This window comes from Pseudopodoces humilis, chromosome 20 (genome assembly GCF_049639895.1).
Source record: "Pseudopodoces humilis isolate 2021_Gansu_Grassland_sample_001 chromosome 20, ASM4963989v1, whole genome shotgun sequence".
NCBI lineage: Eukaryota > Metazoa > Chordata > Aves > Passeriformes > Paridae > Pseudopodoces > Pseudopodoces humilis.
Genome location: NC_142219.1, coordinates 13,846,624 through 13,870,912, shown reverse-complemented (window position 1 = coordinate 13,870,912; position 24,289 = coordinate 13,846,624). Strand labels below are relative to the sequence as shown.

Genomic DNA, 24,289 nt, shown 5'->3' with positions numbered 1-24,289 from the left:
TTGTGAACATTTGTTTATCAGCCTGAATCATATCTGCAGGTGAAATAGCAAAAGAGTGAAAAAGACTGATGCAAAAACCAGGTAAACATCTACAGCAAAAAGCCCAGTCCAGAGAAACACATGTCTTTCAGCAGGTAAGAGAGGAATAGCAGAGGCAACCAGAATAGTGCCCCAGCTGCTCAGTTTAACAGCCGAGGCATATAAAATGCCCATGGATATTTAAGCTTTGAGCTGAACCAAACACACATGCAAAACAGGAGAGATATATGAGCACCTGGAGCAAACAGCTTAGGTACTCCAGAGTTTGGAAGTCCCTGCACTCACCGCTGCTTTGCATCCTTAATCCTTTTCTTGACGTCAGCCTCCTGTCGCATGGTGATGGCCAAGTTCTGGACCTGACGCAGCGTCACCTGCAAATAGGCATAGCATAGTCAAGCTGGGGAATTCATAAAATTCATTCAATTTTTGATTTACTGCTCTTTCAGGAAGAGCTGAAAAATGTTTTAAACATAAAAAAGTCACAAGCAGTAGATGTTGACAACCAGTGTGACTCCACATGTAGGGCACACTTATGCTAGGTTGTTTAAACAACTACACAGTTGCTTGAAGGAGAACGTCTACATGTAAAAAAAGGATTAAGGAAATTGAAGCCAGTGGCAATGGGGCACAAGGAGACATCCAGAGCACTTGGATACTGTTGTTTCCATGACATACTAATAGGAAGCTCAGTGATTTTAAACTGTTGTTACTTGCTGACCTTCCTGGTGTCCCTGACAGCCCTCCTCCCACCTCCTGGCACCAGGGCTCAGCCTTGACCCTCTCAAAGCCACTGGAAAAAGGCAAAGAGCCCCTCTCCAAAAGCCCCTGCCCAAATGCCTCAGAGTCAGCTGCACAGGCAGCGGGAAACAGCCAGAAAGCCTGTAGCTCTAGTTCTGTTTCCCAGGCTGCTTCCACAGAGGCTATCAGCAAACAGCACCTGGAGTCTGGAGGTCACCTTCCCACACAGGATATATCGGGGGTGTAGGCAGGGGAACGCCAGTACACTTCTCACTTGGGCTGTACATCATGTGAAGATGGTGAAGCACATCCAGTGGAGATGAGGCCATGGAGATGTCTAAATGATGCTGGAAGTTCACTGCTGACTGGAGCCACCACCTGCTTAACCAGCACACAACATGCTGCCATGGGGTGCTGCCCAGTCAGCCTCACTCCACTGCCAGTGCTCTGAACCATCCCTTGGTGCCCAAAACATGACATGCTGCCAAAAGCACAAGGCTCACCCTGGACTCCCGAGTGAGATCCCCTCCAAGGCGTAGCTCGAGGGCACGGGCTTTGCTCTCTGCCTCACGAGCCTTCTCTTCCGCTGAAACATACAGGGACAAGGGTGGTATCAGCCATTTGGTACAGACAGACATCTTCAGGCATTCACCCAATGAGAGCAACTCCAGAGAGCCTTTGCTGAACTGATGTGTACCAGGGTACAAAGGGAACACAAAAACATACAAAAATCAAACCTTATGTGAGAGGGTCCCACTGACACGGCATCTTAAACATGCTTAGAGGTCACAGTCAACACTGGCACAATAGCAGGGATAAACTGTGCAAAAACATGTTTGAAGGAAGGATCCATGAGGAAGTCAAAGAGGAACTGGAAAGTATAAGGATGCCCATGGCCCTGCCTGCTCTGCCTGGTAATGTGATTCAGAGAACAGTTCTCACAAAACCAGGACTAAGTTCAGGCTTGAAAAGGAGTTCCAAAGAGGTAATTTTCTTGCAGAGATTAAGGGAAAGGATTATTCTCAGAAAAGCTTTTATCTCTGATAATTACTAAATTTTGCCTGGAGAAAAGACAAATCTGTCCTACACATTAAATAGGACCTAGCATTCAGAAAACCTACACTGCATGTGATCTTACCTTAAGAAACTTACCATGTAAAAGGAACTCTCCTTTTTGCCTCTCTCCTAAACAAAAAAGGAATGCTGACTATAAGCACACATCACTCTTGTATTACTTAAGATTCCTTCAATAAACCTCATTTTCCCAAGGAGAATGGACTGAGAGAAGTCCTGAGTAGAAGGACTTGGGGGTGCTGGTGGGTGAGAGCTGGCAGTGCCTCAGCTGTTTGCCCTGGCCCCCAGAAACTCTCCATGCCCTGGGCTGATCCCACAGCGTGGGCAGCAGGGGAGGGGGGGATTCTGCTCCTGTGCCCCACCCAGGCGAGACCCCACTTACAGAGCTGCCTCCAGCCCTGGAGCTCAGCACAGGAAGGACCTGGAGCTGCTGGATTGAGTCCAGAGGAGGCCACAGAAATGCTCCAAGGGCTGGAGCTCCTCTGCTCTGGAGACAGGCTGGGAGAGCTGGGGGTGTTCAGTCTGGAGAAGGTTTCAGGAAGACATTAGACAAAATGAGCTTTAAGATCCCTTCCAACCCAAATCATCCTGTGATTCTGTAATTTGGCAATACAATGGGTGCATGCTGAGGGATGGCACAGCTCACACCAGGACAAACAGTGCCTGCAACCCCACACCTGGGGGTGTAGCAGCCTGGTTACATACAGCACACCCAGAAGACATCTCCCTCCCTGCTCTCCTCACAGGGAGATAAACTGTGGCTGTGAAACACAAGGAAACACACCAATGGAGGAGCAACCTTACCTAAGATTTACATAGGACAAGGTAAGCAAGAAGATGACAGGCTAGCAATTGGCTCCTAGAGATTACCAATATCTCTCCAAAAAGCAGAACTCGGTTGCCAGCCAGAAGGAAACTGGAGACTGTAGCCAGTCAGTTCATTTAGACCACTACAAAGAAAATCCCTTTTTCTTTCTAAGCAGTGTCCCATTGGAGTTTTGTTCACCTCATTCCCACAGCAGCACGCTCTGGAGTTCACAGCTGCTTACCAAGGACTGTGCTGTGTGACTGGCCATCATCAAGAGACAGCCTGGCTAAATCAAGCTAACAGGAGGCTGGAGGCTGCTTAAAGCACTTAGTCCACTTCAATCAGAGCTTGTAGGGAAGTTGCTCGTGGGCTAAACATATTTGTGGCTAGTGGAAAGAACACAGTGGTAATCCAGAAGGGCACAGGTCAAACCTGTCACTAACGCAGTGATAACTGAGACAGCTGACAGGGACCGATATAGTTGCAGGGCTGAGGCCACAAGGCGTAAAGATATGTGTCCTATGCAGGACAGTGAGCATGCAGAAGCTGGACCCCAAATACACATTCTTCCAGAGGACAACAGGCATGGTGTACCCATGGCACTGCCAAACAGGTCAATGAACACACCAAAATAATCTGAAATAATACCTAGAGCAGCATAGAGTTGTTAGCTTCCAGTATGTGACACCTCCGTGACTCCTCACTCTTCCATTTGTTTGCTTTCCAAACTTTGGAAGGAGATTTCCAGAAGCAAAGCAATGGCAATGCCAAGATGCCTCAGTGCAGTACTCAGTCTTGGTTCAGAAGAACACAGAAAGCAGGTGATGGTCTTTCACAGCCATCTTGCCCAGGAATGGAACTTTTTTTTTAGGTCCACCCACTCACTTAGGGATCTGGATACTACAGTTTTATTGCATGAGGCAGGAAGTTAGTTCCTGGGGAATGAAAAATGGCTTTTCCTCATCTTAAATATATGTATGCCTTCACGACTGAGCCATGGCTCATTTTAGATATGCTAAAGCCATATCACCAATAGTCACTGCTGCTCACACATCTTCCCCCTCCAGCTATTTTTCGGTTCTCCTGTTTTGATTCCACAAGCTCATTAACTATTTCCAGAGACTCAGCAATCTCTCAGTCTGACTGATTGCAACACATTTTTTGCAGGCAGGTATCTCTGGCATTCTGGAACTGCTTGTTTGCTCAGCTGAGACCCACTACTTCTCACAATGTACTCTTGGGTTTAAAAGAGCAAAATGCAAATCATTCCTGAGTGAGGATCCCTCTGAAGTACTGGAGACCATTAGAAATTAATAATTTCTACCAGCAGGAGAACAAGAAAACTTGGTGCTACAGATGAAATCTATTTTCCTACCAGAAAAGCAATGACATGTATGCCCCTGAGGATAATACCCTGAGCATGTTTTAGTCCTGGAGGCTCCATGTGACCCCATCTTGCAGTAACAGTGTGAGCTCACCTGGGAGTTTTCACCAGAGTCCTAAGCCCTTTGCTCAGCACTCTCTTACCCCCAGAGGCTCCAGGCCTGTTCAGTGATTCCTGCACTCCCTGAAGCACTGCGTTGGTTTGGTGATCCTTGCACTCCAGAAGCACTGGGTTAGTTGACAGAATCACAGAATCAATTAGGTTGGAAAAGACCTCTGAGATTATGGAGTCTAACCTTTAACCAACACCACCGTGACAACTGCACCACAGCACTAAGTGCCACACCCAGTCCTTCCTTAAACACCTCCAGGGATGGTGACTCCACCACCTCCCTGGGCAGTCCATTCCAATATCTAATGACCCCTTCTGTGAAAAAATTAATCCTAATGTCCACCTTAAACCTCTCCTGGCACACCTTCAGACTATGTCTTCTCATCCTGTGACTACGTGCCTGGGAGTAGAGACCCTACCCCCACCTGGCTACAGCCTCCTTTCAGGTAGTTTTATCTGAGCCTCCTTCTCTCTAAGCTAAACCACCCCAGCTGTCCTCATAGGACATGCACTCCAGGCCTTTCACCAGCTCTGCTTCCCTTCTCTGGACTCACTCTAACACCTCAATGTCCTTGAAATGAGGGGCCCGGAACTGGACACAGTACTTAAGGTGTGGCCTCAACAGTGCTGAGTATCAGATGGGAGGGAAGAATCACTTCCCTGGTCCTACTGGCCACACTATTTCTAACACAGGCCAGGATGCCATTGGCCTTCTTGGCCACCTGGACACACTGCAGGTTCAGTGACCCCTACACACCCAAAGGCTGCTTTGGTCATGGAAAAGTGTGATGTGTTAATGCAAATGGAACCTGTTCTCACCACTGGGACAACAATGGGCATCATTTTTCAGTGCCAGATGCTAAACTCCATTTTTAAGTGTCATGAAAGCCTCATAGGCTGCTTCAGGGAAGAAGCCTCTCTAAATCCTGCTCTTTTCATCTTCTTGAAAAGCAATGGGAGTGTGTGCTCAAGACCTGCCCTGACTATAGGACTCAATCTAAGAATAAATTCACCTTTGAGGATTGAGGCACACAATAAAATCTGCTTAAGCTTCATCTTATCAAGTCTATCTTCCCAGGCTGTACTTCCTAAAGGAGGAACAGGTAACATGACAATTCAAACCGTTTCACTCTGCTGCTTTTCTTTGGGGTAGGGTCACAGTCACACTGCCCTCTGTGATGCTGCGCAGGCTGAATGTGGCACCACCCCTTGTGCATCTGACCTGCAGCCACACACAGACCTGCCTAAAGCAGCTCTGACACAGGGACAGAGGACATATGCCTCCAAGTGATTTACGGAACTGATTTATGAAACCTACCAGAATATACAGGTCACATATAAATCACAACTTCCAAGATGCTTCCTTCACAACAGCATTTTTCCTTCAAGAGTCAGGGAGGGACACTGCTTTGTGGGTTAAACTTCTGGAGATTTAATGCAGTTACAATACAGTTTAATGTTGTATTTATATGCTTGTGTGATTTCTATACACTGAATATCCAACAATGACAGAGTTTTCTCTGAGGACTTAACAGGAAAGGAAGAATAGATGGACAAAAGGTATGCCTGGAAGGGCTAAAACCAAACAAACCAGGGCTCCCTTGTACACCCAGACCAATCCCTTTACATTAAGTGACAGAATAAAAATCTAAAAATAAAAATTTTTAACTGCCTTAAGAGGAAAGGCGCAGAACAAAAACACAACCAAAAGCTCATAATATGTTAAAGGTGAGTAAAGAACTGCAGGGTGACAGAGCTCAGCCAGACTTTTGTTGGAGTGGGGGCGAACTGCTGGGACTCCAAGGGTTATCCTGCACATCTGCTACTCGGATGAAATGGTCTCTGGGAATAATGTACATTCCTTCCATTGCATGAACGTAAGTCTGTGTCATCTGTAGTTGCTGCAATAATTCAGTTCCTGAGCAATCCCAGCGATCCCAGAGGCAAGCAATCCCAGGTCACACTAATCAAGGGTTTGGTCCTCCCCTTAGCAACAGCTGAATGAGGGCAAATGCATACTCTGACAACTCACCTATCCTCGCCATGTGCTCTGCTTTTTTCACCTCTTGCTCTGCACGGGTCTTGAAACGGTTTGAAGTGTATTTGTACATCCTGTGATGATCAAAATTTATTAATCAGCAAACTCAGCAGTAAGGTCAACCCAAAATTTCATCACTGCATGAGAGAACGAAGTCCCCACGTGCTACTATACTCCTCTCAATAGATTCAATAAATGGAGGAGGCTTACATATCATGAACTGGACATTTTTGGATGAAGCTAGGAAAAATCTTTTTAAGTCAGAGGTGTTTGTAGTAGTAGCTGCACCCACAATACCCTCTCTTCTTCTGTACTAACCAGTGGGGGTGAAATATATCCATATTCTTGGAGAAAATCTCAAGAGTTTGTAAGAGATGGTCCAAAGTTTCCCTCATCTGCCTCACGACTGTCACAAGGACAGAGACTAAGACCCTGAAGACCCCAAGAGACTTGGTACAGGGGTTCTGGCCTGGTTGAGGTGGATGCTGGCCAAGTGATTGTTTGCAGGTGTGCTTGCTCTGCTGCCATGGTACACTGACTTAGTTTCTGCTGGTGAGCAGCAACTTGTAAGGAGTGGCCTGTTCTGTACCTTACACCTGCTTCCCAGAGCAACAAGTCTTATCACAATGGCCTGTGAATCTCTCCACCTCTTGACCAACTGCCCCTCACTTTGAAACAGACTATAAAAGTGACTTTCTAAGTTACTTTCTTCGAGAGAGAGATCTCCCCACGGAAAAAGACACTGGCAACCCCGTCTCATCCGTTGGTAGCTATAACCCCCCATTCTTCTCTCTTTTCACTTTGCCTCTTTATCCCTCTCTCCCCCTCTCTCTTTCTCTCCCTCTCATCTATCGCATAACCTATGTTGTTGGCACTAAAATAAAGGTCCATCTCACACAGGGATAGCTCAAGGCAGGGCAACAATTTAACCAGAACTTCAGGTTTCAGGATGCTTTTGTGTGCTTCACATCTGACTCATAACCTTGAGAAATTGTTGAAGATGGAGCAGCTTGTTTCACCTTCTCTGTGTTCTAACATGCCAAATACAGACCCAAATTCACTGACTGCTGTAGAGTGAGAGATGGGTGTTTGTGAGGCAGAAGGTCATGAATGCGTATCATCTCCAAGAACATCATGAGGAAAGATGACACCCAGGACAAGCAGAGCCTGCAGGAACTCAGATCACCTTAAGACATGAGGTTTTGGATATATCAAGAGGAAAATCCCATCCCACATGGATGAGACTTTCCAGTATTTAGCTAAAGCAAAAGCCACTAGAAATGCTGTTTTTACAGAGAGGAAAAAACACATGGGGATGCAACACTTGACTGACCAACTGATTGGAATCACACTTAGATTCTAATGAGAGACTAAATTCCCCCCAAATGGCAAATAAACTGTCAGGATTCATGAGAAACAGCCTTGTAGTGATTAAAAGTTTTGTGTCTGTGGATAAGCATACATGGATGTCAGTACTGACATCAGACATAATCTCACAGGAATCCCTTGCTCCCAAATCTAGAAAATTAATACCACATGCACAGTTCCTGGAACTACATTTTGCTAAACTAATTTTCTGCTATTTATAAGGATTTTCTCCCTGGGGAAAAAACAGGCAGGTGCTAAGATTTCCAGAAATCACAGTTGGTGATTTCACCACGTCAGGAGCTGAGGGTCAAGATTTTGGTGGCACCATCTCTAAGCTATGACTGCTGTAGAGTGAGAGATGGGTGTTTGTGAGGCAGAAGGTCATGAATGCGTATCATCTCCAAGAACATCATGAGGAAAGATGACACCCAGGACAAGCAGAGCCTGCAGGAACTCAGATCACCTTAAGACATGAGGTTTTGGATATACCAAGAGGAAAATCCCATCCCACATGGATGGGACTTTCCAGTATTTAGCTAAAGCAAAAGCTACTAGAAATGCTGTTTTTACAGAGGCAAAAACACATGGGGATGCAACCATGCTGCTTTCAACATGTTGGCATAACTGCTTTACTTCAACCACATCTGTCTGACTTCTAGGGGGAAAATAAAAAGACAGAGAAGCAGAGTGAAGCTGAATTATCCCCCCATGCCCAGCTCAGAGGGCAGGGCAGCACTTGGGGGGACTGTAGGGACAGCAGTCCTTTGCTGTAGGGAGCACTGCAAGCAACTGTGGGGTGTCCTAGATGATGGCACTGTAAGCCATCACCAGCTTCAAGACAGTCGTTCCAACTTCCTTGGAGTGTCCTCATAGAGGCACATGTCTTGCATGTGGCTTGCCTATTTCTACCTGCACAGCCCGTATTGCTAAACAAGCTCCAACAAGTACTGGGGAAGAGATGGAAGCAATCCTTCAAGAGACACAGGCCATTCCCAGGGAAGCTGGGAACGTGGTAACACAACTGCAAATGATGGTGAAGGATCTGCACTAAACTAGCCCGCCCCTGCCACCAGGATGTTATCAGCTCCAGAAAGGTAAGGAGAAGCCTCTCCCACAGAAACATGGGTGGTGATAAACAGAAAACAAGTGCTCTGTTTAGGAGATGCACTGTTACTCCTGAAAAACAGTGCAAGGGCTGCAAAACCTTTTTTTCAGTAAAGGCACTTACATACCCTAAATCCACAGTGGATTTCCATTCATTGTCCACTAACACCAACACTGGAACCTGCAGACAAGCCACTGTACAGGTTTTTCCTTCAGAGATAAAGGGAACCTGACTGATAGCAGGAGGGAACCCCCTCTAAAAGAAAAGAGCCCCTCAGATGTCCCACACAAGCACACCAGCTACTCAGGCTATAAGGCAGCAGCACCTCCACTCTCTGTTCCCCATTCCTTTGCTTGACCAGGAAGGTTGAACACTTACCCGGCCCAGGCTGCTGGGCCAGAAACACAGCCATGCTGAAGAGCTGAGCTTCACTGCTATATCAGTGACCCCAAAGGAGCACCATAATGGAGGTGCCTTCCCCTGTGGACTTACACACAAAGCAGCACCTGTACAAGTGCAAGGGATTAACCCAGTATTAACCTGGAGAGCACTCAAAGACTAGTAGATAAATAGGGATGATGGGCTCTGGCTCCAGCTCTAAAGGGAAAGCAAGGGCATAAGCAAATCTTTTTAGCAGGCTCAGGGAGAAAAATGTAAAAAAACCCCACACCTGTGCCAGTAAAAGCAGAGTAGCTCCACTTTCAGAATGGACTGATTTACTGGTTTTCCCTTTGGAAAGAGCCACCCAGGGCAGATTTGAGTTCTCCTCAGGAAAAAGGCTGAGTTTTCTCAACCTGCCCAGGGGATAGTGTAGTACCTACCCCAAGAGCTGTGCTGGCTCTCAGAACCCACAGTGAAGGTTTTGATGACATTGTCCTGATGGCCAAGCAGCTTCTGGAGCCCAAAGGCATCGGGAAGTCCAGCCAAAAGGGAGCAGTCTGGACATTCTCCAGAGAGGCCTAGTAAAGCCACAGTAATTGTCAGAAGTCTGAGAATATTTACACTGTGCTCTACAGGAAGGCCTTGCAAAGTCTTTACTGCTATGTTGCAGGAATGGGGATTTTAAATGCAAATGCCTTTACAGTGTTTGGGAATTTCCACTGGTATATAACTATAAGCAGATCAACAGCAGTCTGCTTAGATGTGGCACAAGCAGATCTGTGAGATAAACCTGTCACAAGCACTAAATCCATCAGCTTGGGGCTCCTTAGAATAGATTACTGACCACTTGAGAAAGAAGACACTAAACCAGATGAATATCTGCGTTGACCTGGGACAGTTAATATTGTCATGATGCTGGCAGCATCACCCACAATGACAGCATTCTGTCTATGAGTCTCACAAGAAGCTTGTCTTTGATGAGACAAAAATCTGTGTCCTCCTCTGGTTTCTCTCTCTAGTACTTTTTGATGGACTGCAGCACAAGCGAAAGCAGCACAAGGCCCTCACATGTAGGTAAAATACAGTCAAAAATCCAGAAATCCAGAGATTCTCTACCCAGTAAATCAGGATTTGCAGTGGCAAGTTCCCTGCCTTCTGCAAGGAAACAACTGGCCTGGCCAGCATCAAGAGCAGTGGGTGTAACATTCTTTTATTTTGGTCAGGTTTCTGATACCATTTCACAGTGTCACGTATAAGGAGTTGAGGAAAGGCTAAGTTAAAAACCAGCCAGACTCTTCAGGCACTGTCAATGGCATGATGCTGGCCTGTGGCTGCTAACAGTACCTGGTAGGCTAAGAGTGAGCCCAAAATGCTCTGCTAAAAAATCCACAAATACTCTACAAAATTACTACTATTTTATTCAAATAAACTATGCCAGGGTATCTAGAATGCAGACTGTGCTCCTAGAGAGAGCCTCCCTCAAGCAGACTTAAATACAGGTTTTCCTTTCCCCTCCCATCCCAGTAACCTTTTCCAGTCTTTGTTCAGCCAAGGGACAGCACACCCCAACTCACTGTCACACTTTTTAATTAAGGAAATTTAAAACGAATATAGCGAAAGCTTTTTCTCAACCTCTATTAAAACCTAGATTAGCTACATATAAAAGCAACTGTTTCAAAGCGCTCAGTCTAGTTTCTTTTTGGAAATAATCCCAACACCTACCATACATATTTCCTTCTTCTGCTCAAAAAAACAACACAGTTACCCAAGAGTTTTGTGTGAATATGGCATTTCATGCAACCAGGATCCTAATTTCTTTGTTTTCTCTGAAAGGGAGCCAAATTGCACCAATGACTCATGCAATTTTCAAAGGCATTAGATTTTACACTATGTATCTATCTTCCCATGATGTCAATAGCACATGCCATTCTCTTACGGTCTGATTCTGAAGCTTTAGGGTTAGGGTTAGGAATGGAATTATGCAGGATACACCTGGAGAGCAAAACACTACACCTTTTCTCTAACTCCAAATGGTCCCACACATCCGCAGATTCTGGATACAACACTTACCTTGGCTTGTAGAGGCAGCATGAGAGTCGTTTGGTTTGTACTTTGTGTCCGTTGATGAAGATCCTCATCCTGGGATCGATGTAAAGCACAGCAGCATAGGCACGAAAGGAGCGGCGCTCCGGCTTGCTGCAAGACAGCCATCAACTTCAGAACACGCCCAAGAGATACCCTCAGCAAAACAGACAGGTGAAAGAAAAGGTCTTTCTACTTTAATTACCGTGAAGCTACATTAAGCAAAGCTTTTCTATGAAGCTGTTTCTACCTGTGTCTTCTCCAGATTTTCTGTTGAGCTGTACATCCTAACTACTGCTACAAGACACTGATATATACATTACTGCAGCCTGAAGAGGGAGTTTGAATACATCTAGATAATAATGGCCAAAGCTATAAACTGGACTACTCAACACTAAAAGTATGCCCACTTACCAGAGCTTTTCTACCCTTCAGTGAGTCAACAATACCCTGCCACAGAACCTACACTACTCACTGACACACATGGTACTGCAACATCAGAAGAAAGAGGCAGTGACCAGTGGCAATCATGCCTGCCTTACAAACAGGCATTAAAGATGCCGTGATCCCTTGGAGGGCCCCAAGGAGTTTGCTCAGTATCATCACTCTAATACATAAACAAAGCTGCTTTACAGGGCCTGACACTTCCTGTGGAAAATTCAAGCACTTCAGGGAAGAAGCATGTAATCTCATCAAAAAGGTAAAGCTTGCTAGGTGTGCCCATGGAACTCCAGGATTTAATCAAGCATTTGGCTCAGCTCAGTTTTTTGTTTTCAGGGTACAGGTGATCAACTCAGCAAACACTCAGTTCTCTTTAAACAGGGCCCTGTACTCTTCCACCCGCCCTCTGAGCACATCCTTCTTGCCCCTCCGCAGGGAGAAGTGCTCCCTGCTCCCTGAAAGATGGGGTGATGCACCCCACCTGCCTCTCATATCATCCCCACACAGAGGCTGACCTGCACAGCACCTTGTGTTTTGCCACAAAATCACAAAACTGAGAGCAGTTTGGGAAAAGCACTGATTCACAACCAGGTCTCATTCTGATAAAAACATCTTTGATAGGTGTAGAAAATGAAACATTTAGCTTAGGGCTCCTTTTTATATGGTGCCTAAAGGACACTGAGTCTGCTGCTTTGGCTAAGCTGAGATCAGCCAGTGCAGGCATTCACCTCACACACAGCCACAACACCCATGGGCTGACACACAAATGAACCCCAACTTGCTAAAGAACAAACTACAGATCTTCTAAATTCTCTAATTCACTACAAAAAGAGAAGCTTAAAAAAACCCCATGCACATGGTATACAGCCAAACCCTACACCAGATCTGATCAGGGCCTGTTATGCCAGTCACACTTACGTTCCCTCTGGGGGTGTTTCTGCCATCTGAATATCTTGAGGGTCAGAAGTCACATCCAGCTCTGGCTCTCCATTATCCATTAGTTTGAGGTTAAAGATGATCACCAGGGTGCCTGAGCAAGTAACAAGTCGACCAGGTGAACCCCAGCCAAACCCCAAATACCTCACTCGTGACCTGTACCATCCACATGTACCTTTCTCACCACGTATCTTATTGAATTGGTCCATCACTTCCCGTTCTGATTTGAAAGGGGAATACTTGTAAATGAGCTCCGTCTCAATAGCAAATTTCTCCATGTTGTCCGTCACGGGTTCACAGCTCCGTGTGTTCCAGGTAGGTAGGGGAACGATAACCTGCAAATCCCATTGTACTGACAGTGAGTCAGGCTCTCCCACTCCAGTCAGCCCCTCTTGCAGGTCATGTTCCAGTGACTTACCCCTCCTGACAGCCCCCTAAATCACCATGAGAGTCCTTTCCAGCTTTTCAGTAGTTTGCATGTCTATCAAATGCTCATAGACCCTCTTTGCTAGCCTCTGGGTTGCCTTCTTGCAATACCAGTCCCAGAATCAACTACTCCCAAGTCACATGTACAGTACTGGCTACTCACACACTCAATGGCTTTTTTCCCCTTCCCATGTAGCAACTTTCATAATACTAAAAAAACCACTCTGGCTTAATTTCTTGAGAAGAGCTCAGATATCCTTTACCCATATTTATCCTGATCTCAGTCTTTGATTTTTTAAAGCAAGGTGATTCCTGCCATTTAGAGCAAATATACAGATAAAATTATGAACTGCAGCTGCACATCAAGGACACAAATCCTATTCCAGAATTGTTGTCAAACCAAAAAAGTAGCCAGAGCTGCTGCAGGAATTAGAATTACTTTACTGTTCCCACCTGCTTCAGTCATGGGCAGGCTACCAGCATGCACTGCCCCTCCCCAGCTTCTCGGCACAGGACCCTTCAATCCCTCCCCCATAATGGAAGATGCTGAGATACCACTCCAGAGCAAATTAAAAACTTTTCATTATCAACCTTGCCTGGAACAACAATTCCTGAATTATCTATTAAAATACACAAGTTTTTTATAGGTAGAACTACACTGACATTTTATTAAAAAAATCAAAAACATCTGTAAGAAGAGACACACCTGCAGTTAATGACCTGTGAGTAGCAACTTCAAACACCTTTAATTCTCCACATAAAATCCAATCAGAGAAGTAAAATTAAATGCATCTCAAATTTTGTGGGAAAGGGAAGATGCAAGATGTCTGGGCATGTCCTGAATTTAGCACAAGCATACCTTTAAGTGACTGAAATAAGCCCTTCAAAATTGCTCTACTCTAGAGAGACTTCTCAATTAGAAGTAAATTTTAGAATTAAAACCAAAAGGAAATAAAATTTGTTGACTTTGCAGAAGCCCCACAAGCATAATACCAAAAGAAAACCATACACTGATCCCACCAGAGTCACAACCAGCCCTGACACAGACTCTTCTGTGAAAGATGGGCAAGTTCAGATGAGGCAGTATTCACTGTATTAGTTCATAACAAGAAGCACATGCAAACCTCATTGATGCCTTCTTCCTCATGGAACGTCCGTGACAAGAGGAGGCAAGTCATGGTGTTATCCTTCTTTGTGAACAGGATAAAATCCTTCCCAATCCGCATGGAACCCCTGTAGACAGAGGTCAGACTGTGTGTTACACCTGATGTACCACACTGTTCAGAATGCAGCCCACATTACTGAGCTTTCTTCCCATTATGTTCAGTTATGAGATGCCAAAACCAGGTAAGGCAGAAGGGCTGAAACAGCAACTACCATTTCTCTCTAAACATCTCACTCCTTTCAGAAGGCAGATCAATCCGGGCACTTTCACAACATTTCAAAACATTTAACACCGGTCACAATTAAAAGGTGCACAGCATTGCAGACTCATACTAAGTAGAAAGTTTAAATAAAAATAAAAATAAAAATAATTAAAAAGACAACTGATGTGAGATGTGACAATAACCTTTAAATCTCTGAGCAGAAATGTCAGTGAGAAAACAAGCACAATCCCCATTTCACTGTACCGAGATTCAAGCACAGCAGTCTGGATACAGAAAATTCATTTCCTAATCTCACTAAAGCCTTACCGACACTTCAGCTAAGGCAGCTTAGCAGCTTGTTGTCACAAAAAGGGACAGTTCCCTCTTCCTCCCCATTCTCCTATCCCAAATAGTCTTTGTATCTTCTCTATCTTCTCTACAAAGTTATCCTGTTAGCAAACTCAACCAAAACACCTTAACAGATAACAATTAACATTGCATGGAAAAAAGTATTAGTATTATGTCAGCATTTCTCTTCAGACTGGCTTAAGTCCATACCACAACCTACCTTTTGCATGCAGCAGCTCCAGGCAGCATTTCTCAGATGTAAAACAGTATACCTCTTGCTCAAGGTTAAGAAAGGACAGAGATCTGTTCTGGAAGCATACAGTCAGGATCTGGGATCTGCCCTGCACTGCAGCTGAACTGACAGTGTTTCAAGAACCCCTAATCCTGGATTTTCACCCCTGGTTATAGAGTTCCACTGATTTCCAAGTAGGATGCATATAATCAAGCCACATGGGTGAGCACAAAGCACAACAGCCAGAGTAAGTCACAAAGCTCTGTAATTCTTCCAAAGACACATCAAATTTCTTCCTCTTTCCTAGGAAATCCACTCCAACCACTAGGATTCCCTTCCCACATGTGCTCCTCTGCACTTAATCCCACCCCTCCTCTCATTGCTTCCATCATTCCCCTTCCCCCTGCATTTGTTTGGTTTAAGAACAAAAAGAAAAGGTTTAAGTCCATCTCCCTTGTATCAGACAACTTTCCTTGATAGGCTGCAGCACTATCTTGCTCAAATTTTACCTGACTGTAACAGGGAGATTACAATTTTCTTTCCAGCTCTTCCATTATTTTCCCCAAGCTCTGACCCATACCCTCTGCCTTATGCAAACATAGTGCCAAAACACTGTCATCAGCTGTACAGAGCCTTCCTGACCACTAGAAAACTACAGCAGATGTTGACAGAGCTCCAGTCTACCAAACCAGGGTATCTTAGAGTTCATCTACTTTTTTTTTTTTTTTTTTCTGGAAAAAATGCAATATACCACTGAGCAAAAGGTACATCGATCACCTGGACTATGACCTCCCCAACCTCAGGAGGCTGGCTCTTGTTGTACCTACGATTTCAAGCCGTTCCCATACTGTCCGATTTGAGTGGACTCAGGTGATCGCTTGGCTGATTTACCAAACTGGATAACACTGGCAGCTTCATCTGCAGCAAGAGACAAGGAACAAAAAAGGCTTATTTCAGGGTACAGACACATACACACGCATACTTCTTTTAGATAAAGAAGGAAGATAACTCCTTCACCACTGGAAATAGGCCAGAAAAGAGGCCAGAAGCCAAAGCTGAAGTTCCATCCTGAAGCTGTACCACAGAGCCCTGTGAGATTCATGCTGCGTGAGGGCACTGATGTTACCAGAAGCTTTGTACAGGTGCCATGATGCTGACAAAAAGAGTTTTAAGTTTCAGTCTAGTTCACTACCCCATCTGAACTGCATGAAGACATTTCTTCTTACCAAAAAAAGTTGTCAGCTCACATAAATTAAGACCCCAGGATGCAGTGGATCTGTTGCACCCCATGTGCCACTGACACCACACACTTGAGAGCACTGGCACTAGAACGTAAGTCAGGACTACTATAAAGGTCAGGAATCCAGAATAAACACTGCTATTTCTTCACAGTGCAGAACTGAGCACTCTGGTTAATTAAAGCACTAGTAGGACACAAGCTAACTTTGGCAGCAGATTGCTGGAGCCCTGGCAGCAGGACAGCTGGGGAGAAAGGCAACATAAGTAGGTCCTACAGCAATTAGCAGAGGATCTCATTAGCACAGGACAAAATGAAAGGACACAATGGCTTTACAGCTGAGAGGGTCTGTCATTTTTAGTTCCAGCCTTTCTATTGTTCAAGGGATAAAGCCTTTTAAAATCATCCCTAGGACAGAATCATTTCTTTCCCTTCCCCCAAGAGATAATAATCATTTCACCAGAGAGTTTACTGGGAAAAATAAAGTTTAATTCCAGAGACAAGTAACACAAAGTGCCTTGCTGTGAGGGCTAAAAACAAATGCATACACAAGCTACAAGGAAGCACAAGACATCACTCACCCCACCAGGCAGCTACAGTGAGGCTGAGCCCACGGACAAGCTAGATTTCAGCATGCAGGAGACTCACACAGACCTATCAGCATTGGCCAGTTTTACAGTAAAATATTCATTACTAACACCATTGGTTTGACATGACATCACTGAGCTGGGTCAGAATGCCATTTTCAGTTGTTAAAGACATGAATACAGGAGAACAACTATGCAAACACCTTGCTGCCTCAATTGCAGCTACTCTCAATGGAGCTCCACCATTATTCCAGAAACAGCTTTGGACTGAAGGCCTTCCCTTCAGCCTACTGTGGTATTTTCTCGCCAAAGAAAGAAAACACCAGAATGTCTTGTATTTGAGATCCGGGTAAGGATGTCGGTGATGATGATATCGTTACTATTATTCCAACTACTACTGCTGTGTTATTTTTAAAGCTTAGTAAGGAAAGCAGATAGGAATATTCCAAAAAGAGGACTATTGGAACCTTTTTGCTCTACAAACATTTTTCAGTAACTATTTTTAAGAAACTTTTAGGAAGCCTAAAATGGGTAAAGAGTAGTTACCCAAAGCATTTCCCCTCTCAGGAAAGTGACCAGATGGTTTATCACTCAATGCTGGATGTTTGAAACCACCCTATTATGACTCCTCTTTCAGGGCAGAGGGATTAAGGTGATGCCGGGCAGAGAGGACTGTGAGGTAGCACCTCTCTCCAGGCTGTCTTTAGGAGAGATTTAATACTTATATCCTCCCAAGAAGCAAGATACAAATGATTTTTTTTTTCAGTTCTTTATAGGCTCTGGAGGGTGTTTCACTTAAGGCTATTTTAGTCACACTATTTTTGTTTTGTTATACCTCAGAGCCACTGGATTAAAAAAAAGCCAAACTCCCCGGCAAGAAAAATGGGGGAAGGAGATCTATGCAAAACAAAGAAGAGAAAAAACAAGATAAAGAAATTCATTAAAGATGGCCAAGATAGCAGGTTGATCTTCAAAGCCCAAGAAATCAAGGGCACATATGAAAAGATTCTTCACAAGAAACACTGGATGCCTGGGAGGAAGGAAATGGTGGATGAAGTTGTTCAGTTCCTAAGTGCTCCTGAAGTCAGACCCCACTTTGCTTGTTGAACAGAGTCCTCTTGTATCTCCAAGGTCTTCAGCTGAGAATGCACTAAAGAAAGTCCCAATCTTAGCAGAGAAAATTATACTTCCTGCCTTCTCCGCAAATTCATCTGCTGTATTCACATTAGGTGGAGTATTTGCAGCGGACTCAATAGCATTCTCAAAAGACATCCCAGAGCTAAAGGATTTAATTCACTACCTGGGGAAAATTATCCTAAAGCCAAGTTGAACTTTCCCAAGGATAGAGGAACAAAGGAGAAGCTGTGAGGTCCTTTGACACTCTAACAAACACAGGACATGAGCCCCATATGGGGCACTGACTAGAAACAGTGACTGACAAATCACTTTGATATATGTTCCTGTATTAATTTTAAAAATCTGTTAACTTTAGAGTAAACATCAATGTTAGGGTTAAAGATTTAACGAAGTTTAACAAGATTTAAACAAGGTTAAAGGGACATTTTCTCCTGAGAACCATGTAGACTGCTCCCCTGAAAGTGGCCCCCAAGAGTCACTGTCCACACGCACAAGTGTGTACTCACTCTAAAGTAGGAGCTGGAGTTCCAGTTAAACAGTGTTCCTCACCATCATGAGCCTTGGATAAACAGTATTTTTAAAACACAAGATCTAATAAAGCAACCAAGACACTACTACTTAATTAACTGCTTCCATTAAAACAAAAGTTGTTTTGAGCTTCCATACTTCAAAAATACAATTGAAAAAGCAGGACCTGATATATTTGCTTCAATCTCTCAAAAAGACATGGAACAAGCCCTCTTAAAAACTATCAGAAGCCAGACTGGGCTAAGTCTGCAGAGATTTACAAAGGCAAGTCACACCTGACAGATTTGGTCACCTTCTACAAGGCAGCACCTTCTGTCCTTATGGAGCGAACAGTGGGTATTGTTTGGCTGGACTTCAACAAAGTGTTGGACACAGTTTACCACAGCCTGTTCCTGGATAAACTGGGGAGACACAAATCAGGCAAGTGGTGTACAAAACAAGTAGGGAACTGGCTTATGGGTCATGCTCAGAAGTGATCATCAATGGTTTTCACTCCGGCTGGCAGCCTGTCACAAGCAGAGACCCCAGGGACTGATGCTGTGCCCCACACTGCTCAACATCTCCATACAGAATCTGGATCCTGGGGTGCTTTTGCACCCTCACCAGCTTTGTTGATGGGGGTAAATTAGGCACATAAGGAATGCTTTCTTAGACACCTGGACAGGCTGGAATAGTGGGCAAGCAAGATTGTGTCTGAAGTTCAAGGGAAGTGTAAAGTCCTGCACCTAGGACTAAATAACCTGAGAGCCCAGCACAGTCTGGAAATTGCAGGTTGGGAGGAGCAGCCTTGCTGGAAGCATCCTGGTGGACAACAAGCCAAGTATGATCCAGCAGTGTTGCACAGCAGCAACTGAGGCAAACAGTATCCTGGGCTGTATCCACAGAGACATTGCCAAAGAGATGGAAATGTGATTACCCCACTCAACTCCATGTTTGTCAGGCCCCACCTGCAGTACTGTGTCCAGTTCTGTCTCCTCAATTCAGGAGAGATGCAGACAGACTGAACAGGATGCAAAGGAGATGATCAGAGGCCTACAGAATCTGCCCTATGAGAAGAACTAGGTCTCCTTCCTTGAGAAGAGAGGGCTCAGGGGAAATCTCCTCATAGTATTACAGTACTTGAAGGGTAGCTACAAAGAGGATGGAGTCTCTCCCTTCCCTAGGATCCACATGAAAAAGAGGCAATAGATACAAGTTGCACTGGGAGAGGTTTCTTCTTAAAATAAGTAAGAAATTTTTTAGAGATCAATCAGTTATTTAATCAATCACTGGAACAACCTCCCCAGGTATGTGGTAGAGTCCCCATCACTGGAGAGACAGTGCAAAATCATCTTTTTCCTTTCCCGTGAAAGGCTAGTACAAATGAACTTTGAGGTACTTTCCAACCTGAGCACTTCTATGATGAAAATGCCAGGAAGAGACTTATTTTCTTCAATTGCTTAAGAATAAAACTAGTCACTTCCTAAACTAGTTGTTATACTTTCTCAACCTAGAAGTTGATCCACTGAATCATTCAACCTGTATTTTGATTCTTTAAATTCATGCAGCATTTTCAGAGCCAGGCATTAGGTAAAAGTTCAAGCCAGAGTAGTGATTTCACTGATAGTATGAGAAATCTGATGTGCTGCAGGAGATCTATTGCTTGGTTTTCTATGGATTCCTGTCTAGCTCCTTACATAAAAGCCAAACTTTCGGGCCAGTACTATTATATTCTCTGTGTTGGAGGCAGAGGGTATTTATTGGTTGGTAATATATTTTCTAATATTGGAAATTAGGAAAAAGTTCTTCACCAAGTGGTGGTTGGGCACTGGAAAAGGCTCCCCAGGGCAGTGGTCATGGTCTCAAGCCTGACAGAGCTCCAGAAGCACCTCCCAGGCACAAGGTGGGATTTTGGGGTGTCCTGTGCAGGGCAAGGAGCCAGACTCCATGATCCTGGTGGGTCGCTTCTAACTCAGAAGATTCTATAATTCTGATACCTCTCTGCAGGACATGATGGTTCTTTTGAAAAGAGCTGTCCTGTGACATCACTGAATCCTCAGACCTTTTGGCAACTGACAGAATTCACAGAATGACTAGGTTGAAAGAGACCTTCAAGATCATCAAGTCCAACCCATGCCCTAACACCTCAACTAAACCATGCCACCAGGTGCCACACCCAATCTGTTTTAAACACATCCAGGGATGGTGACTCTACCACCTCCCCCAGCAGACCATTCCAGTAAAAAACCTTTCACCCCTTCAGTAAAAAACTTTTTCCTAATATCCAACCTAAATTTCCCTTGGCGCAGCTTGACACTGTGTCCTCTTGTTCTGTCAGTTGTTCTGTCACTTTCTCTCTTGTTGCTCAGAGAAAGAGACCGACCCCCACCCAACTACAACCACCTTTCAGGAAGTTGTACATAGGGAGTGATAGGGTCACCTCTGAGTCTCCTTTTCTCCAGGCTAAACAACCCCAGCTCCCTCAGTTGTTCCTCACAGGGTTTGTGTTCCAAGCCCCTCACCAGCCTTGTTACCTCCTCTGGACTTGCTCAAGTATCACAACATCCTTCCTGAACTGAGGGGCCCAGAACTGGACACAGAACTCCAGGTGCAGTCTCACCAGTGCTGAGTACAGGGGGAGAATGAGCTCCCTGCTCCTGCTGGCCACACTATTCCTGATCCAGGCCAGGGGCCGTTGGCCTTCTTGGCCACCAGGGCTCTCTGCTGTCTCATATTCAGCTGCTGTCACCAGTACCCGCAGGTCCCTTTCTGCCTGGGCACTGTCCAGCCACACTGTCCCCAGCCATGACTACAGTGTCAGCTGTACAGTACAGCTGTTTACAGTACAGATGGCTACAGCTTGAGTACAAATGTATTCTGATCCTGGGACCACACAACCCAGAGTGACCATTAAGACAGCCAATACAGCACAGCCAATACAGAATGCAACTGCAGCAGGAATCAGTTGACAAACACCAATTTTCAGAAATGAGGAGTTGTCATTTGGCTTGCTAATCAGAAGTCATCAGAGCGCTCAAATCTGACCAACTGTCTCACTAGAACTTTCTGTTTTCAGAGCCTGCCAGATGAATCTAGAATTGCCCAAGACAGAACAAGGCCCAAGAGAACAGCAACAAGACAGAGTAACATAGAGATTGTGTTACTGGAACAGTTAACTTGAGCCCTTCAAGCTATTCCCTCCATTTATAAGTGCCCAGATGCAACTGGGTTTATTCACTCATCATCCCTAGATGATGCCTCATCCTGCCTCCAAGCCATCCTTTCAGTTGACTTGGCAAGATCCCATGCTAGCATGGGCTCCAACAGCACTACAGCAAATCATGGAGCTATTCTTTTTAACATGTCAGCTTTATGTACAATAAAAACAATTTTTAATTGAAGTTACCATGCCATGCACAAAAATAAAATACGCCCAAGATCCATGATTTCTTGTTGAAGCAAGGTCTATATAAAGGGAGAAAAGTCCAATAAAAGGTTTTCTGCTGACATCGCTTAAAGTCAGATAGGAGATCTTCAGCATATCTTTAAAACTGGTAGACCCTGCATTACAAAAAATGCAGGATCTGCATTACAAAAAATGCTCAGATCCCTACAGCCAGGGATGGAACCAGAGGCCCATGCAGGGAGTCTGAATGAAAGACTCCTTAGGTGCTTCTGTTCATGCTGACAGAATGGTGCAGTACACAGAACTTCCACCTGGCTGCCCTTTGTCAAGCATCAAGACAGTTAACATGAGTTACATGGTATTTGCCATATACAATGCATAGTGCTGTGAAATACCTCTGCAACACACAGTATCTGCCATTCTTTACTGAGCATTTCAGACTATCAGGATAAAATTCAACATTTAGCTGAAAGATTAGACAAAAGAAGCCACTTAATAGCTGTTCTGGGTAACCCAAATATTGTATTCCATACCCATCTGTGCCTAAAATTGATTGTCTCTTTAAGACCATACCTGGTGGTATGGCCAGAATCAGAATCACAGGGCTGCGGGTAGGGGCAGTAAAGTGTCAAAATCTTTAAAAGTTAAGGCACTCTGGCAGAGCTTTCTCTCATCTCTCATAGCTTTTGCCCACGGCAGAGGCTCTGCTTTGGGTTTTTTTCTTCCTCGGTTTCTCTCTGACCTCCAAAGGGGGTCAGTTGCATATACTGATGGAGCTGCTGCCACCAGAGAGATAAAATGCAGGGCTGCCATAATATTCCCTTTGTCTCCTCACATGCAGTTGCCCATGGCAAGCATCATCTTGGGGAGAGGGGTCACTTTACCATTCTGAATTTCTCTTTGTTCCCAGGGAGTCCATGAGATTTAGCAATTTTGTATCTAGTGATTATTTACTGTTATTTTGCACCTGTTGCTGTTTTGCTTGTTAGTAAACTTACTTTTTTCACTTATATTTACACATATTAATTTCTTGTGGAAAGGGAATGGTTAAAGCTAAAATAGCTCAGTTCAGAGCATCCCCCTTAAATTATCTTAAACCAAGACTATAGCCAATATTTAAATCCCATTTTGCCACAAAACCAGCAATTCAGAAGCAACAACAGTATAAAAGCTGCCATGAAAGTCTGTGGCATTAGAATAGACATCTGGCATCTTCCAGAGAAACACACAGCTTTCAACACAGGCAGAAAAGGTTGTATTTCGTCTCCCTGATCCTACAGATTACAAGAAGGCCACACTTCAATCTCAGAGCTTTTTTTTATGGATGGAGCTTTACTGTTTCCTTCAGTTACACTGGTGGCAGAAAAGTACTCTCGGGAGACCTGTTCAGCATTCTTAATTGTATTCCAAAGAATATACAGAAGGTACCTAGAGTTCAAACCAATTTCCTTTATGGAAGTCACAAATCTGTGTATCAAAGCACAAATTAAATTGAATGAAATGCTTCATATTTGTACTGGTTTGGGTTAGGACAGAGTTCAATCTCTCCAAGGTAACTTGCATGGAACTGTATTTTAGAGAAGAGTGTTGCTAATACAGAGGTTTCTTTGTTAGTGCTGAGCACAGCTTACACAGCATCAAGGCCTTTTCTGCTCCTCAAACTGTACCACCAACAAGCAGACTGGGTTGCACAAGGAGTTGTGCGGGGACATGTCTGGGATGGCTAACCCAAATGACCCAAGGGATATTCCAGACAATACCATAAAATCCCAGAATTGTTTGGATTAGAAGGGGCCTTAAAGATCATCTCGTTCCACCCCTTGCCATGGGCAAGGATGCCTTCCCCTAGACCAGGTGGCTCCAAGCCTCATGCAACTTGGTGTAGGTGCTTTCTAGATAAAGCTGGGGAAGTAGGAGGAAGAGGAGGGGCATGTGAGGCCTTACATCATTTACATTCCTAAGCCACTGTTTCACATGATGGAGGCTTGCTCTCCTGGGGATGGCTGAACACTTGCCTGTCCATAGGAAGCGGGGAATGAATTCTTTGGTTTACTGTGCTTGTGTGCATGGCTTTTGCTTTCCCTATTGAACTGTCTTTATCTCAACCCATGAAATTTTCTCACTTTTTACCCTTCTGATTCTCTCCACCGTCCCAGTGGAGGAGGAGTAAGCAACAGTGAGGGGCTGAGTTGCCAGATGGGATTAAACGATGAAAATTTCATAAGAGGAACTTAAAGTACTGAAGAATCAGTGCAAAAAACATTAGTTGTTGCTTATTTTCTTTGTCTTCTTCAAATTCACCTCCCAATTTCACTGCCCTGTACAGAGCTCCTCAAAGGATGATTTACCAGTCCTCAAGACTCAAAGACAGGTTGACAGCACTGCTCATTGATGCTAAATAAAAGCAGAAAAGCTTTTAGCTTTCTCCTGGCTAGATACAACACTGATTTACACCAATATTTACAAGGCAGAAATACATTTGTTATAGTCTTCTCATATTACTAAAATTTTATGTTGCCTAGTATTGATCTCAGACA

At 44.4% G+C, this 24,289-nt stretch overlaps 1 protein-coding gene across 6 annotated transcripts in view; it reads right to left on the bottom strand.

The window, feature by feature from the left end:
- The window catches only part of MORC2 (MORC family CW-type zinc finger 2), a 50,442-nt gene that overhangs the window by 16,709 nt on the left and 9,444 nt on the right, over positions 1-24,289 (bottom strand). For 2 of the 6 annotated variants that reach the window (XR_001332237.2, XM_005534116.3), the window contains exons 5-12: positions 15,706-15,796; positions 14,056-14,164; positions 12,681-12,840; positions 12,488-12,599; positions 11,117-11,242; positions 6,187-6,266; positions 1,281-1,363; positions 325-410 (exon numbers count right to left, since the gene is read on the bottom strand). Coding sequence is in view for 5 of the 6 variants with exons in the window: in XM_005534116.3 (XP_005534173.3) it covers positions 325-410; positions 1,281-1,363; positions 6,187-6,266; positions 11,117-11,242; positions 12,488-12,599; positions 12,681-12,840; positions 14,056-14,164; positions 15,706-15,796 (847 nt within the window). In the remaining variant the exon portion in view is untranslated. Of the gene's footprint in view, positions 1-324; positions 411-1,280; positions 1,364-6,186; positions 6,267-11,116; positions 11,243-12,487; positions 12,600-12,680; positions 12,841-14,055; positions 14,165-14,625; positions 14,846-14,866; positions 14,955-15,655; positions 15,675-15,701; positions 15,797-24,289 lie in introns of those variants that run through there. The other 4 variants (XM_014262598.2, XM_014262596.2, XM_088064948.1 and 1 more) reach the window with 4 other exon arrangements.